The sequence below is a fragment of the Vombatus ursinus genome, unplaced genomic scaffold, assembly GCF_900497805.2.
Source record: "Vombatus ursinus unplaced genomic scaffold, bare-nosed wombat genome assembly UNPS02014813.1, whole genome shotgun sequence".
Lineage (NCBI taxonomy): Eukaryota > Metazoa > Chordata > Mammalia > Diprotodontia > Vombatidae > Vombatus > Vombatus ursinus.
The window spans coordinates 35,711,421-35,728,387 of record NW_020954591.1 but is presented as its reverse complement, the minus strand read 5'-3'; the positions used below and the strand labels follow the sequence as shown (position 1 = coordinate 35,728,387).

The 16,967-nt window shown below is 38.0% G+C and overlaps 1 protein-coding gene across 1 annotated transcript; it reads left to right on the top strand.

The window, feature by feature from the left end:
• Nucleotides 1-8,317: 8,317 nt before the first annotated feature.
• Nucleotides 8,318-15,160, top strand: LOC114022715 (small ubiquitin-related modifier 2-like). Its single transcript, XM_027835093.1, has 3 exons — nt 8,318-8,507; nt 14,853-15,026; nt 15,084-15,160. Exons 1-3 carry the CDS (start codon nt 8,318-8,320, stop codon nt 15,158-15,160), a joined length of 441 nt encoding a protein of 146 aa, XP_027690894.1.
• Nucleotides 15,161-16,967: the final 1,807 nt, after the last annotated feature.

Here is a 16,967-nt window from a genome sequence, read left to right as displayed (position 1 = left end):
AAAGAGTGAAGTAAACAGAACCTGGAAAATGATATACACAATTACTACAATAATGTAAATGGAAAGAATAACAAGAAACAAATGAAATTGAATAATAGTTATAATCACCAAGCTTGGCCCCAAAGAAGAGTTTTGAGAACCCCCTCTTTCAACTTCCTTTTTTTTGTGTAGTCTTCTCCAATTAGAATGTAAACTCCTTGAAGGCAGGATCTATCTTTCTGTTTTTATTGTTATTCTGTCCTTACTTAGCTCTGTGTCAATCTCTTAGTGTTTAATAAATGACCGTTGACTTGACTTTCCCCTCTGCTTCTTTCCAGAGATGGGGGACCATAGGTGTGCAACATGTCAGATAATGTTAGATTTTTTTGATGTGTTGTTTAGTTTTTCTAAACTGTTTTTCCCCCTCTTTATTCTTTATTTTAAGAGATGATTCTCTAGGAAAGGGATGGAAGAGATCAATACAATGGGAAACATAGCAATGTAAAAACAAAAGATAACAATAAAACTTATTTTGGAAAAAGAAAATGTGTGATCTGTAGCGCTGGGGTAATGTAAGATACTGGTGGGAGAGGGGTTTTCCCAGGAAAGGTGTTCATACTCTTGTCTCCAGCAGACCTCTCTATTCATTGTGCGGAAGCTTGACCCAAAGAGAGGAGTCAAAATTTTTTCATTTCTCTATGGTTTATTGTAGCCCTGCCCCAGAATATAGGTAGGAAAAAGTCTCTAAAACAAAAGGTTAGATAGGTCTCATGGCTAGAGTCTCTTCAAAAATTAGTAACAAGAGTGGTAAGCTGATAAATGTTTAACAACCTGTTTTCCAGAAACATATATGTCTGTGTGTATGTGTGTGTGTATGTTCAACACACTTTGAAGTTTAATCTGCATTATTAACATTTTCTCCATTACTTTCTTAAGTCTAGCCAATTAACAAAATAATAAATCAAACCCTAGTTGTAGCATTTGCCAATTTCTGAGGTGTAAATGTTCACATTGAAAATTTAACAATGGGCTCTGGCAACCTGGTCAGAGCTATCTCCAGCAAAACCCTGGAACAAATACTAGACTTAGATCAATATCTTACTCCATATTCTACATTAAATTTAAAATGGATATATGACCTGAATAGTAAAGATCATAACATAAAAAATTGAAGAGCAGATCTTTCACAGCTATATTGTTCGTGAGAACAGATGCCCCAAAATCTGAAATACTTTTAGAAAGAAATTTATTAGGTTATTTAGTAGAGGGGAGTTAGTTGTAAAGGTGATGTGGCCCTCTCTACCCAGATTCTGGAAGATTTACATTACATAAGATTTTGAAAAAGTTCTTCCACACAGGAACCCTACATGCACAGTTAAGCAATTTTGTAGAAAGGACAGCCTGCGGCAGCCAAGTGACACCTTGGATAGAGCTCTGGCCTATTCTTGACCTGAGGTCAAATCTGGCCTCAGACACTTGATACTTACTAGCTTTGTGGCATTGGGCAAGTCATTTAACCCCATTGCTTAGCCAAAAAAAAAAAAGAAAAAAAGAAAGAAAGAAAAGAAAAGAAAGAAAGGACAGCCTGAAAGCACGGTAGATTAAGATGAATAACTGTAACTCAAAATAGAAGCTTGGGGTGAACCCCTCAAGAGTTCTAGAGTCTGGTAACCCAAAACAAAAATGCTTTATGTGGATCCCAGGCATGAAATACCTTATAGCCATCTCTGGTATTCCTAGAGAGTTTGAGGGGGTCTAGTAACATTCTGGGTATAGATAACCTTTAATTATATATGGTTAGATTTAAACAATATAATAATTTTTCCCACAGCTATGGGTAGGAGATATATTCTTAACCAAACATGGGATAGATGCAATTACAAAAGATAGAATTAATAGTTTTGATTTCATGAAATTGAAAAGCTTCTGCATGAAGAAAATTTACACATCTAGACTAAGGGAAGCAATCCACGGGGGGGGTGGGGGGTGGGAGTGGGGGTGGAATCTTTGTATAAAATTTCTCAGATAAGAATTTGGTATGCAAGATAGATAACATAGACATCTAATAAACATATAAGACCTGAAGTAATTTCTTAATAGATAAGTAGTCAGAGGATATAAACAGTTCTCAAAAGAAGAATTTCAAACTAATAACCATATGAAAAATATTCAAATAGAGAATTGCAAATCAAAATAACCCCGAAATTTTACCTCACACCCAGAAAAATGGCAAAAGTTATAAATAATCAGTATTTGAGGTGTTGTGGAAAGGAAGGTATATTTATACATTGTTTGTGGAGCTGTGATTTATTACAACCATTTTGGAAAACTATTTGGAATCATTTGAATAAAGTGACTAAAATGCCTATACCCTTTGACCCAGAGATTGCACTGCTAAGCATATGCCTCAAGGAGGTCACTGATTAAAAAAAGAAGAAAAAAAAAGCTCCACATGCACCAAAATATGTATAGCAGCACTTTTTGTGGCATCAAAGAGCTGGAAACAAAGTTGACACCCATCAATTATGGAATGGTTAAGCAAATGATGGCACATGAAGGTAATAAAAAAAAAGTATTGTGCTGTAAAAACAATTTAATGGATACAGAGAAGAATGGAAAGACTTACATGAATAAATGAAAAGTAAAATAAGCAGAATCAAGAAAACAATATACACAATGAGTACAGTAATGTAAATGGAAAGAACAATCATAAAAAAATTAAAAATGAATGTTAAAAATTAGAAAGAACAAAGTTAGCCATAATAGAGTTATTAAAAAAAAACAACCTTTCCCCATTCTTTTGCAGAGATAGGAGGTCCAGAGGAATGGAACATTATATATATTGTCAGGTTTTTAAATATATTAATCAATTTTGCTGATTTTTTTCTTTTCCTCTTTAGAAAAAAATCTTTGTTATAAGCGGTAATGGGGAGATGGATATGTAGTGGGAAAAGGTGATGCAAAAACAAAAGATTGAATACAATTTATTTTTTAAAATATTAGGTAACAGTGTCTTCTAGAAATAGTAAATATTGTATAAAATAAACATTGGTTATAGGGCAGAGTTATTTATTTCCTCCACCATAAAAGTGATGCTTAAAACACAAAAGACTCAAAAGCACATATTAACAAATATTTTAGACATGAAATAATAACCCATCACATCTATAATATATACATAATATATATATGTATAATATGCATATATGTGTATGTGTGTGTGTTTTTCCTTGTACACACCTTTACTCTCTCAGGAGGTAAGGATAACTTTGTGGTATTGATGAATAAATATTTCACACTTAGCTTGAATCTGTACCATCTGAGCAACTTACAAGGTCCAAATCTTCTGGCTAGCCAGGCATGATCATTTAGTCCTTTCAAGCTGGGAACTATTCTGTTCTCCTCTGATTTGCAATGTGTTGCCAGAAAGCAACATTTATTAGTCAGTCAGCTGGCGCTCACTCAGGAACCCAAGAACTTTCTGGATCACTGGTCACTGTTCATGTACCTGTGCTCAGGTAGCTAGGAATTAGAGATTCAGTTTCAGGCTTACCTAGGTAAGCACATGTTCTTGATACCATGTGCTTATAATCACCGTTGCTGTTGGGAGAAGATGAAAAAATCCTTTGTCCTCCATATCTAGGAGTCCAACATACACGGAGCAGTGGCTAACTTCTAAGAAAAATGCAATCAAAAGAAGGAGTAAAAAAGAGAAACAAGGCCTCCTTTCTCCTCAGTTCCCTTTATAACTTCCTGAATGGTTGCTTTTTGCTGGCCCATTCACTAAACAACTTGGATGTAACCCCTGTCCCAGCAACCAAGAGAGAAATCAGGAGTTGCCAGGTCATGCCTGTCCTTAAATCAAAGGGGCAAAATACACGGACAGAAATAAGGCCAAAGAAGACACAAGTATTTGGGGAGAGATGTCTCAGATTGGAAAATCTGAAAAGGTAGGTTTTTATTTTATTTTTAATCTCATAGCCAGTGGAGTTTTTGTTTTCCCCAGTATCTTCTGAGACTTGATCATGCATTACATCAAGGAATCTCTACCCAGGAAACATGGTAGCCACATAGATGATTAGCTTTGATAATCATGGTAAAGTGAATAGAATAGGGCATTCTTATTTCTGTGAAAGATATAGGAAAAAGATATTTAGATTATGATAATTGCTTACATTTATAAAGCATTTTATGATTGCAAAGTGTTTTCACATGCATTATCTTGCTTGTCCCTTACAACAACACTTTCAGGGAGGTAGTATAATTACTATTATCCCTTTTTATGCCCTCTCCCTACCACCTACCATATTCTCTTTGATCCAATGACACCGGCCTCCTTGATGTTCCTTGCACTAGCCACCCCTTCCCCTGTGTCTGGGCATTTTCACTTACTCTTCCCCCTACCCCCATGTTTTCCTTTTCTTTGTTAGTCCTCTACTCAATAAACTCCAGTGGCTCCCTATCACCTTTAGGATCAAATATAAAATGTTCTATTTGTCGTTCAAAGTTCTTCATAACCTAGCCCCCACCTACTTTTCCAGTCTTCCTACACCTTACTCCCCAACATGTACTCTTAAATCTAGTGACATTGAACACTTGGCTGTTCTACAAACAAGACATTTTATCTCTTGGCTCCAGGCATTTTTCTCTGGCTGTCCCCCATACCTGGAATTCCCTCCCTCCTCTGCTGACTTCCCTGGTTTCTTTCAAATTTCAACTGAAATCCCATCTTCTATAGGGAAGTCTTTCCCAACTCCTCAAAATTCTAGAGCCTTTTCTCTCAATTATTCTTCCTGTATATAACCTGTTTGTATATATCTCATTAGGTTGTGAGCTCCTTGAGGGCACTGACTGTTTTTTGCCTCCTTTTGTAGACCCAGTGCTTAAAACAGTTCTTGGCACATAGTAGGCGCTTGGTAAATGCTTGCTGACTGTTGACTGACTGACTGACATGGATTTAATTGAATCTTTACAATTGTACCTGGTCCAGAAAATATAAGATCCCACGATGTTTATTGTTTGATGTGTATTAAAAAGGGCAGCTAGGTGGCACGGTACACAGAGTGCTGGGCCTTGAGTCAGGATTCATCTTCCTGAGTTCAAATCTAGTCTCAGACAGTTACTAACTGTGTGACCCTGGGCAAGTCACTTAACCTTGTTTACCTCTATAAAATCTATAAAATGAGCTGGTAAAGGAAATGGCAAACCAATCCAGTATCTTTGTCAAGAAATCCCCAAATAGGGTCACAATGAGTTGGATATGACTGAAACTGAACAACAATAACAAGCATGATTCACAGAGCAAAATGCAGTCTTAACGGTATTTCTCATATGTATTTTAAGATCATTCAAGATTCTTTGACAGAAGAAATAAAGATAATACCTATTTGATGATTTATCAACAGCTGTCACTTGAATCAAGGTATTAAACAAGGACTGGGTGCTTGAAAAAGGTGTTCACTACTGCTATGATTTTCCAATGAAGAGTCCAAATGGAAAAGGGATTTCCTGTAGATGATGACATCTTCCAGTTGCTTAGTGGATGACATTTTGCTGATTGTATCAAGCCCCAGAATACTAGAGAGTATCCCAAATAAATTTTACAAGGACTAAAAAGAGTTCTGTCTCACAACACATGTAAGAAAAACCAAGTGTATAAAGAATGCCTGTTATTCAAGCTATGATATGTAGTTGAAAGAACAGACCATTAAGCTGATCCATCAGTATATAAGTCTTGGACAGATATTGTATAAGAACAATAACTTGTGCCCAGAATTATATAGAAGGAAGAGTTCAAGCTGGATTGCATTGAAGAAATTGAGCATTGCTTCCAACAAGCCCAAAGCTCCTTCCTGAAACAAAAATCCATATTTCTAATACCATTGTTCTTTAGGTGGTACTAGATTCAATGTGGTGAGAGGACATTTCCAGGCTAAGAGCATTTTAGAAAGTTTTGATTAGAGATCTGGAGTAGCTACCTCAGCTTTCCTGATAAAGAAAGAACCTGGAGCTGTGTTCTGGAAGAGCTTCCCGAGCATTTTGATTTTCCTCCCTCTGGAATAAATTTGTCACTTTTCAGAAACTAGGGAAAATTATTTTATTCTTCATTTTAATAAGCACTGAATGACTTCAGGATCAGGTACTGTCATTGTCAAGAATATCGAAATGAATAAGGTCTGATCTCTGCTCTCAGGGATTTCATAAAATAATTTGCTATATTAACCACAAAGTGCTACAAAAGTGTGAGCTATTATTATTAGCTACAGGATAGAATGTGGTAAAAACATAAGAGATGTAGAAAGTACCCTAGGAATTTAAAAGATGAGATTGCTAGGAGGATGGTATCTATATCCAGAGAAAGACCTGATAAATTGAAGTATGTATAGAATGATTATATATATATACATATGTGTGTATATACGTATATATGTATGTATGCATGCATACATATATATATACATATTTGTGTCTAACAGTAGCCATCTCTGGGGGGGGGGGAAACACATGATAATGATTATATATTTAAAAAGGAATAGTAAGTTGCACATAATAGATTTGTGGTTTCATGTGCAATCATCTTTTTTTTATTATACTATGTCATGGAAATGCTTGCTTTATTCCATAAATTAAAAATAAATAAAATGTTTTTAAAAAGATGAGATTCTTCCTGGATAGAGGTGATAAAGTAAAGGGCCAGAGAGCTGGTGGTGTTTTAGCTGGGTTTTGAAAGATGGATGAGATTTCAACACTTTGGGATGATGATGCACTAAAAAAAATAACAAATTAGAGACAGCCTAGCAGTGTGGATAGAGAGCAGGCTTGGTACAAGAAGACCTGGATTCAAGTGCCACCTCTAAAATATACTGTCTATGGGCCAGTTTCTGGACAAGTTGCTTAAACCCCTCAGTGCCCTAGGTAAAGCTAGGTAAGGCTTAGACGCTAAATGCAGAGAAAGTGCTTACTTAACGTTCACAGAGGCAGTTTCCTCATCTACAAGGTTCCAGTATCACTGAAATCACAGGCTTAGTCCCTACTGCTTTATCTATCAGTTGAATATTCTCAAATTTGCCTATTACCTTAGGGCTTACAGAACACTTTCTTTATAACAGCCTTGAAAGGGGCAGCTGTTATTATCCCTATTAAATGAATGAGGAAACGTGTTCAGGATTACATAGCTACTAAGTGGCAAGGGCTAGGGCTTGAACTTGGTCTCTTCAGGACTTTCTACATGATACCATGTAGCCTCCCAAGAATATATAGGAAATGGTGTGAGCAGAGGCTCAGAGGTAGGAAATGCACAATATGCTGGGGCAAAGGCAAATAATCCAGTAGTGTTAGGATGGAGGATAAATGATGGGGACTAGTAAATCAGGAAAATAAGTCTGGAGCCAGATCATGAAGGGCCTTGAATGCCAGAGTAAGGAATTTGACTTGAGAGTCAACATGGTGTAGGAGATTGAGCGCTGGACTTACAGCCAAGAGGGCCTCAATTTGAATGACCTCAGATAGTCGTGTGACTGTGAGCAAGTCACTTAAACCTCTCAGGGCCTCTATTTCTTCATCTGTAAACTGAGGAGTTGGGCTCAATAACATCTAAGGTCTCTTCCACCTCTAAATCTATGATCTTATTAATTCATAGGTGAGGGTAGGGATGAGGGCGGGGAGGGAGGTGAGGGGGGGAGAAGACAACTACAGGATTTTGAGCAAAAAAGTGACATGAACAGAACTTGTTGTTTAGTTATTTCAGTCTTGTCTGACTCTTTGTGACCCCTTTTGGGGTTTTCTTGGCAAAGATATTGGAGTGATTTGTGATTTCCTTCTCCAGCTCATTTTACAAATGAGGGAACTGAGGCAAATAGAGTTAAGTCACATAATAAGTGTCTGAGGCCAAATTTGAACTCAGGAAGATGTCGTTCTGACCACAGGCCCAGCATTCTACCCACTGTGCCACCTAGCTGCCCCATGAATAGAACTATAAATTGTAAAAAGTAGTCTAACAACAATAAGTAGGATGGATGGTGGAAGGAAGGGACCAGAGGCAGAGAGAGCAGTTAGGAATTTAATGATCCCAGATAAGAAGTAATGGTGACCTGAGTATTGTGTCAGAAATGAAAATGGAAGGGAGAGAGCCAGAGGAACCGGCAGACTCTAGCTCCAAGAACTACCACATGCTTCAGTATAGCCCTGGGCCAGCAGGCTTTCTCCAGCATGTAAAGAAAGTAGCCCAGACCTTCACGTGCTCCAAAACAGCCCAGGGCAAACAGGCACCCTCTTGCAGCCATACCTCTAGGTGGTTCAATGTAGTGCTGGGGAAATGCAGAAAACCCCAACTAGCCTCATGAGCACATGCCAAACACCCCCACTTGGACTCCAGCTCGGGCACCGGGTAAGCTGCCAGACCCCTATGGCCTCCAGCAGCACCAGCTCCCCATCCCCTCAACACAGCACCAGACTGCACAGTCCCTGTGGGCCTCAGGGCAACATCAGTACAACACCGGGTGAACAGCCAGGGCCTGCAGCTGGAGACAGTGCCACTTCCACCTTGAAAGCAGAGTTCAAATTTAAAAGAAAGAAAAAAGGCAAAAAAAAAAGTGGGGAGGCGGGGAGCAAAAAACAACAACAAAAAGAATCTGGCCATAGAAAGCTGTCATTGTGACAAGGAAGACACAAACTTACAAAAGGGCAACAATGTCAAAACACCTATGGACAAAATCCCAAAGAAAAATAGGGGTTTTTGAGAGCAGGTTCTTGAGACCAGGAAGTGGTCTCAAGCCCAGAAAGAACTTATAGGAGAGCTCAAAAAGGAGCTTAAAATCATATAAGAGGGGTAGAAGAAAAATTGGGAAAAGGAATGAGAGAGATATAAGAGAATTATCAAAAAAGAGTCAAAAGCTTGGAAAACTGCTTAAAAAGTAGAATTGGCCAAATGGAAAAGGTGGTGCAAAAATCCACTGAAGCAAACAACTCCGTAAAGAGTACAATTGGCTAAATGGAAAAGAAAGTACAAAAGCTAATTGAGGAAAACAACACCTTAAAAATTAAAATTGGGCAAGTGGAAGCTAATGACTCTGTGAGACAACTAGAATCAATAAAACAAAATCAAAAGAATGAAAAAATGGAAAAAAAAATGTAAAATACCTCATGGGAAAAACAACTGACCAGGAAAATAGATACAGGAGAGACAATATCAGAATCACTGGGCTACCTGAGAGCCATAATCAAAGGAGGACCTGGACGGCATCTTTCAAGAAATTATAAAAAATAAATAAATAAACAAATAAAAGAAATTATCAAGGAAAATTGCCCTGATATCCTAGAACCAGAGGGCAAAACAGGCATTGAAAGAATCCACCGATCAACTCAGCAAAGAGATTCCAAAATGAAAACTCCAAGGAACATTATAGCCAAATTTCAGACAGGACAAGGAAAAATTAATACAGTGTCCAGAAAGAAACAGTTCAAATATAGGGGGGTCATAATCAGGATCATGCAGGACCTGGCAGCTGCAACATGAAAGGATTGGAGGTCATGGAACATGATATTCTGGTAGGCAAGGGACTACAGCTAAGAATCACTTACCTGGCAAAATTGAGCATAATACATCAATGGAAAAAATGGTCATTCAACAAATAGAAGGATTTTAAGTTTTCATAAGGAGAAGACCAGAACTAAATCTGACCTCCATTATCAAGACTCAAGAGAAACATAAACATGTAAAAAGGGAAAAGAAAACATACGGGATTCAATAGAGCTAAACTATTTATATCCCTGCATGGGAAGATGATATTTGTAGTTTCTAAAAATTGTATCACTAATAGTACAGCTAGAAGGAATATACATCAATAAACAATATGGGGTATGAGGTGAATTTGAGGGAATGACATAAAAAATAAAAGGATAAGAAAGAGGAGTACAATGAGTGCAGAAGGAGGGAGAGATAGAATGGGGTAAATTGTCTCACATGAAGAGGCACTAAAGATCTACTATAGTAGAGGGGAAAATAGGAGGGTAGGTGATGAGCATTGCTTGAACCTTATTCTCATCAGTATTGACTCAAAGAAGAAATAATATACACAATCAGTTGAATATAGAAATCTATCTTAAATGACAGGGAAATAGGAGGGGACGAGATCAAGTAAGGGGGGATGGGGACTCACAAAAGGGAAGGTCAGGGGAGGTGGTAGACAGAAGCAAAACACTGGTGAGGAGGGAAAGAATGAAAGGAGAGAGAGCACAGACAGGAGGAAGAATAGGATGGGGGGAAATACAAAGGTATTAATCATACTGTGAATGTGAATGGAATGAACTTTCCCATAAAACGGAAGTGGATAGCAGAGTGGATCAAAAACCAGAATCTTACAATATGTTAGGAATAATCTATCTGCCAAATCTATGGTGAGTTGAAAAATTCACGGCCAAAGAAGAGATAGAGAACATTACAACATGTAAAATAGATATTTTGATTATACTAAATCAAAAAGTTTTTTTATGCAAACAGAACCAATGCAATCAAGATTAGAAGGAAAGCAGAAAGCTGGGAAACAATCTCTACAGCAAGTATCTCTGATAAAGGCCTCATTTCTCAAATATATAGAGAACTGAGTTAAATTTATAAGAATATAAGCCATTCTGCAGTTGATAAATGGTCAATTGAAAACAGGCAGCTTCCAAATGAAGAAATAAAAGCTGCCTGTAGGTATATGATGAAGTGTTCTAAATCACTTTTTATTAGAGAAATGCAAATTAAAATAACTCTGAGATACTACCTCACACCTATCAGATTGGCTAATATGACAAAAAACAAAAATGATAAATGTTGGCGAGAATACGGGAAAATTGGGACACTAATGTACTGTTAGTAGAATTGTGAACTGATCCAACCATTCTGGAGAGCAATTTGCAACTATGCCCAAAGGTCAACCAGACTGTGCATACCCTTTGATCCAACAATACCACTATTAGGTCTGTATCCTAAAGAGATAAAAAAGAGGGAAAAGGACCTACATGTGCAAAAATATTTATAGCAGTCCTTTTCATGGTGGTAAAATATTGGAAATTGAGATGATGCCCATCAATTGGGGAATGGCTGAACAAGTTGTGGTATATGAATGTAATGAAATACTATTGTGCAATAAGAAATGATGAACAGGCAAATTTCAGAAAATCCTGGAAAGATGTGTATGAATGGATGCAAAGTGAAATGAGCAGAATCAGGAAGACACTGTACACATTATCAACAACATTGTTTGATAATCAACTATGAATGATTCAGCTCTTCTCAGCAACACAATGACCCAAGACAAGTACAAAGGACTAAGGAAAATGTGATCTATATCCAGATGAAGAAATGATGCACTCTGAATGCAGATCAAAGCATTTTTTTTTTACTTACTTCATTCTTCCTCATAACTTTTCCCCCTTTTGATCTGTTTCTTCTGTCACAACTGTGACTGATATGGAAATATTTTTTACATAATAGCACATGTATAAACTATATCAAACTGCCTACCATTTTCAAAAGAGGAGAGAGGAGGGATGGGAGGGAGGTAGAACGATTTGGAACTCAAAATTTTATAAAAATGAATGCTAAGAATTTTCTGGACATGTAACTGGAGAAGAAAATAAAATACTGTTAAAAAAAAGAAAATGGAAGGGAAAGAATGTGTTTAAGACACATTGGAATAATAATTGCAAGGATTTAGTGACTGGTAATATATGAGGTCCAAGGAAAGGGAAGTACCAAAGATAACTTCTATTTGATAACCAAGAAAATGGTGGTAATTGACAGAAATAGAGACATCAGTAGCAGGTTGGAGGGGAAGATAATTTCGGATTGGGATATTTTGAGTTTGAGGTGCTGATGGAGAACCAGAGGAAGATACCTAATTTCTCACTAAGAGAAATAACACAGGTTTGTTTATTGTTTAGAGACACTGGCACCATTAGTAAACATTTTGATCCATTTTGTCAGCTTATTCTTTGCTTTTCACATTAGTGAATGCTATGGATTAAAGAACATCGTTAATGAGACAATTTGAGAGACAGGTCCAAGAATAAGGATGTTCGTTCACCTCAGGGAGACTTAAGAACTGGGAGTTCTTTCACTTGTCTTCACCATTACTGTCATCAGCATTTGGAGCTTTAAATATATATGGGCAGCATGAATTCCTTTAGTCCTCATTAATCTGTGTGTCTAGAAATTCCTCTGGCTTTTGTTTCTTCAGATTTAATATATCTTTTTTTACATTAACAAAAAGTTTTTTTTCAATTATCAACTATTTCATTGTTTCTCTTCCACCTCCTCTCACCATCCCTCTCCCACTGGGGAGGGGGAAGAAAAGAAAAGTAAAACTTTTATAAGGGGGTAAGTATAAAAAAAGAAAACACATTCCCTAACTGTCTACGTCCAAAAATCTGTGTTTCATAGTCAGCCTGTCAGGAGATGGGTAGCATTCTTCATCATTGGTCTCTGGACTCATGATTGATCATGGTGATTGATCATGGAGTTTGTAAGTCTTCCAGAATTATTTGGTTTTACAGTACTGATGTTATAGTATAAATTGTTTACTTGGTTCTGCTCACTTCACTCCACACCAGTTTATACACATCTTCCCAGGTTTCTCTGAAATTGCTTCTTCATTGCTTACAGCACAATAATATTCCATTACATTCATATACCATAATTTGATTTCCCTTATCTAGTCAGCCTTGCTTGCTTCCTGTGAGAAGCCTCATGATTCTCCTGAAGATTTAGGCCTCTGATTTCTGAACTCCAGTTTCTGACTTTGGCCACCCAACAAGTTTTCCCTGTCCTGCTCTTCTGACTCCATGATTGCCACATCAAGATTTCTTTTCTTTCCTGACACTAGGGCAGGGTCTGAATAAGACAGAAGGGTTCTTCCCAGTGTCCCATAGATGTTCAAAGGTTGATGCAAAATACTAGAGATCCTCAGGTGACAATTTCCACATGAGCCAGGGTGCTGAGGAGAATTCTGGTTTTATGAATAGGGAAGCTATTGGGAGGGGCTTGACAGGATAGCTAAGAGACAAGCCTCATACGATTGCTAACATATGTCTCTGGGGAAGCCACTGCCCTGCTTAATCAATAAGTCCACAAGCATTAAGTGTTTGTTATGTACCAGACATTGTGCCTTAGGAAAACAAAGAATAAATGAATCACTGTCCTCTAGGAGGGCATTCCAAAAGGTACATAAATAGGTACATACAAGATACAGTGTAGATGGAAGACAATGCCAGATGGGAAGGCACCTGCAACTGGAGACCCCCCCCAGAAGGTTGAATTGGAGCGGGATGTTAAAGGAAGCCAGGAAACTGAGAGGTGGAAGTGAGGAGGGAGAGTATTCTAGGCATGAAAATAGTGCATGGAGACTGTCATGTTTGAGAAATGCAAGTAGGCCAGTACTAGACTGTAGAGTACATGGAAGGGAGTGAGGTGTTAAAACACAGTAAATACAGGAAGGGGCCAAGTTGAGAATGCCCAACGGAGAGTTTCTAGGCATGAAGATAGTGCATGGAGAGTGTCATGTTTGAGAAATGAAAGTAGGCCAGTGTGTCTAGACTATAGAGTGCATGGAGGGGAGTGAGGTGTTAGAACATAGTAAATGAAGGAAGGGGTCAAGTTGAGAATGCCCAAGTTTAAATGCCCAACGGAGGAGTTTCTATTTGATTCCAGGAGCAGTAGAGAGCTACTGGAGCTTATTAAGTAGGAAGTGGTGGTGACATGGAGAGACTCATACTTTAGGAAAATCATTTTGGCAGTTCTGTGGAAGATGGATTAGAAACTTGAGGGAGACAGGCCAATTGAGACTGTTGCTTTACTCCAGGTGACAGACAATGAAAGCCTAAACTGGGTGGTGGCTCTGTGAATAGAAGAAGGAACCAATCCAAGAGATGTGGTGGAGAAAGAAATGACCAGATTTGTTTGATGAGATTGAATATGTGGAGTGAATGAGAATAAGAAGTTAAGGATGACACTGATGTTGTGAGTCCAGGTGACTGGAAGGATGGTGGTACCCTAGACAGTAACAGGGAAGTTCAGAAGAGGTGGGGTTTGCAGAGAATAATGAGTTCTGGTTTGAGTTTGATACCTCAATACCTTGATTTCCTTGTCTAAGGGATTTTCTTATCTAAGGAGAAGTATATTTTCTCATAACCTTCTAGAGATGGGAAAGTGTTTCAGATGATACTGAAAAAGAAACTTGTGAAGCATATGTTTAATTATTATTAACAAAGACTTCCTTATTAACAAAAGAGATCTTACCAATGGAGAAGACATTCTCAAAAGAGGATATTTATATTTCAGAAAGATTTCCCACTTTCCCTGGGTTTATAGGACTACCAAGCTAAGAACTTTTAGAGATCCTCAGTGGAAGGAATCAAGTCAACAAGCACTTAAGGACCTTCTCTGTGCCAGGCACTGAGCTAAATGCTAAGTATACAAAGAAGGACAAAAAACAAAAACAAAACAAAAAACAAAGCACTCAGTCTAACTAGGAGACAACATTCAAGCAAGTATGTATAAACAAGAATATATTGGGTAAATTGGAGATAATCTCAGAGGGAAGGAACTAAGATTAAGAACAGGGGAAAAGCTTCTCTTAGAATATGGGACTTGAGCTGAGACCTGAAGGAAACTAGGAAGATCTAGGAAGTTGGAAGCTAGGAAGTAGAAATGTGGAGGGAGAGAATTCCAAACATGGGGGACAGCCATTGAAAATGCTTAGGTCCTCCTCCTCCTCTTCCTCCTCATCACCACCATCATTTTCTTCCTGTTGCTTATGTTTCTGCTGCTTATCTCCTGCCTCCCCACCAGTTTTTTTGGGGCAGACCATCCCCGTGCCTCTTTTGTAAAGCAGTGGCTGAGAAGAACCCTGGACTCACCAAAAAGCAGAAGGAAGGAGTCAAGACTGAAAATGATGACCACATTAATTTGAAGGTAGCAGTGCAAGATGCTTCGGTGGTGCAATTTAAGATGAAGAGGCACACATCACTTGGTAAACTAATGAAAGCCTATTGTGAACCCCAGGGTTTGTCAATGAGGCAGATCAGATTCTGATTTGATGGGCAACCAATCAATGAAACAGACACACCTGTGAAGTTGGACATGGAGGATGAAGATACAATTGATGTATTCCAGAATCAGACAGGAGGCGCTTACTAAAAAGAGAATCTGCAACTGTACTCCAGAACTGGGCTCCCAAGGAAAACAACACATTCACAATTAGAAAACCAAGATTTGGTTCATCCACATCTTCACTATTGCAGTATAGTTTTCTCTCTTCTTTGATTCTCTTCCCCCATTCCTTTATTGTACATAAAATGACTCTATGTGTGTACAGGCATAATGTTTGTGTGTGTGTGTGTCTCATTAAGCTAAATGGCTGTGGTATGTTTTGATTAACATCAAATGCAGATGGGGAGGGGAAAAACACACAGGTTCTGTGAAAATATCCCTTTTCTCCATTAGTGGCATGGTCATTCAACTTTTATCTTTATATTCCCAGTAGGTTATTTTGTTCCCACTGTTTAACAACAACAATAACAAAAAAGACCCCACAAAAATCCTTGCATACTTTGTTTGATTGGATAATTTCAATGTTTTTCTTTTATCATTGTAAAACCCAAGAGGATTTATAACTTTTTTTGTATGTAGCTGTTACATGTAGGGCAATCTCTCTCTCTCTCTAAGTAGGAATACAGTACTATGAAGAAACTGATCCTAGATCGTTTTTCCTTCAAGTCAAACATCATGTTATTTAGATAAACTTCTTGTTTAAGATAAAAAAAAATGCTTAGAGCTGGGAGATGGAGTGTCACGTCTAATGAACAGCAAAGAAGTCAGTGTCACCAGATTGCAGGGTGTGGGGATGGAGGGTGGGTCAGAAGAGAAAGTAAGGTCGAAGAAGATTGGAAAGGTAGGAAAAAACCAGGTTATATAAAACTTAAATAGCCAAGCAGAGGATTTTATATTTGAGCTTATAGGCAATAGGGAATGGCTAGAATTGATTGAATAGGGGGTGGGACAGGGTGGGACATGATCAGAAGAAATACTGTAATAAAGATAGCAGGATTCTTCATGGCTCTTTTAACTAGCTATGTGGCCTTGGGCAGGACTCAGTAAAATCAGGGAACTGGGACGGATAATCTGTAGGGTTCTATCCTTTTCTCAAAACCAGTCATTCAAATTTGTTAAATTGGTGACTTGAGCTGCCCTATTCCCATTCTTCAGAGAGATTCTAAACTGCCATTTCCTCTTTAAACTCTAACTAGAAAAATCGAAAGTTACCTTCAACCTTATCTGAGTCCTTCACTTCTTTGACTACCAAATTTTCATCTTTTTTTCTTCTTATGACTTCACCCAAGAATATGAGGGAAAGAGGGAGGTGAAAGAGTGAGAAGAGTCAAAGAATGGCTGATTTTGGGAATCTGAGTGACTGGGATGATGATGGTCTCATCATCAGAAAAAGGGAAGTTTAGAGGACAGATAGATTTTTGGAGGAGGAGAAGACAACCAGAAGAACATGATGAGTTCTGTTTTGAGTATGCAGAGTTTGAGGTGCTAATGGAGATAGTGATGTCTCATAGGCAGTAGGCTGTGTAATGCCAGAATTCAGGAGAGAAAGATCTACAGCTGAAAGAAACCCTAGAGATGAGCTAGTCTGGGCCTCTCATTTTATAGATGGGTAAACAGACCCTGTCTTCAGTACACTGAAATAAAGTGACTTATTCCATTCCTTTCCAAGAGGATTGCCTCATTTTAGCGTGCTTCCACAGGCATTTGCTATCAATGATGTGTCTGAGAGAATATATATGTACATATATATATGTACATATGCGGTTATTGTTTTTCATTTGATTAGTCATATCAAACTCTTCATAACCCCATTTGGGATTTTCTTGGCAAAGATACTGGAGTGGTTTGCCATTTCCTTCTTTAGCTCATTTTACAGATAAGGAAACTGAGGCAA

Bases quoted from the DNA above. Each gene is read 5' to 3' on its own strand.
- LOC114022715 (XM_027835093.1), top strand. From the start codon at position 8,318: ATGAGCACATGCCAAACACCCCCACTTGGACTCCAGCTCGGGCACCGG. The intron at 8,508-14,852 runs GTGCCACTTCCA...TCTTTTGTAAAG, and splicing joins AGGGCCTGCAGCTGGAGACA to CAGTGGCTGAGAAGAACCCT. The intron at 15,027-15,083 runs GTTTGTCAATGA...TCAATGAAACAG, and splicing joins AGCCTATTGTGAACCCCAGG to ACACACCTGTGAAGTTGGAC.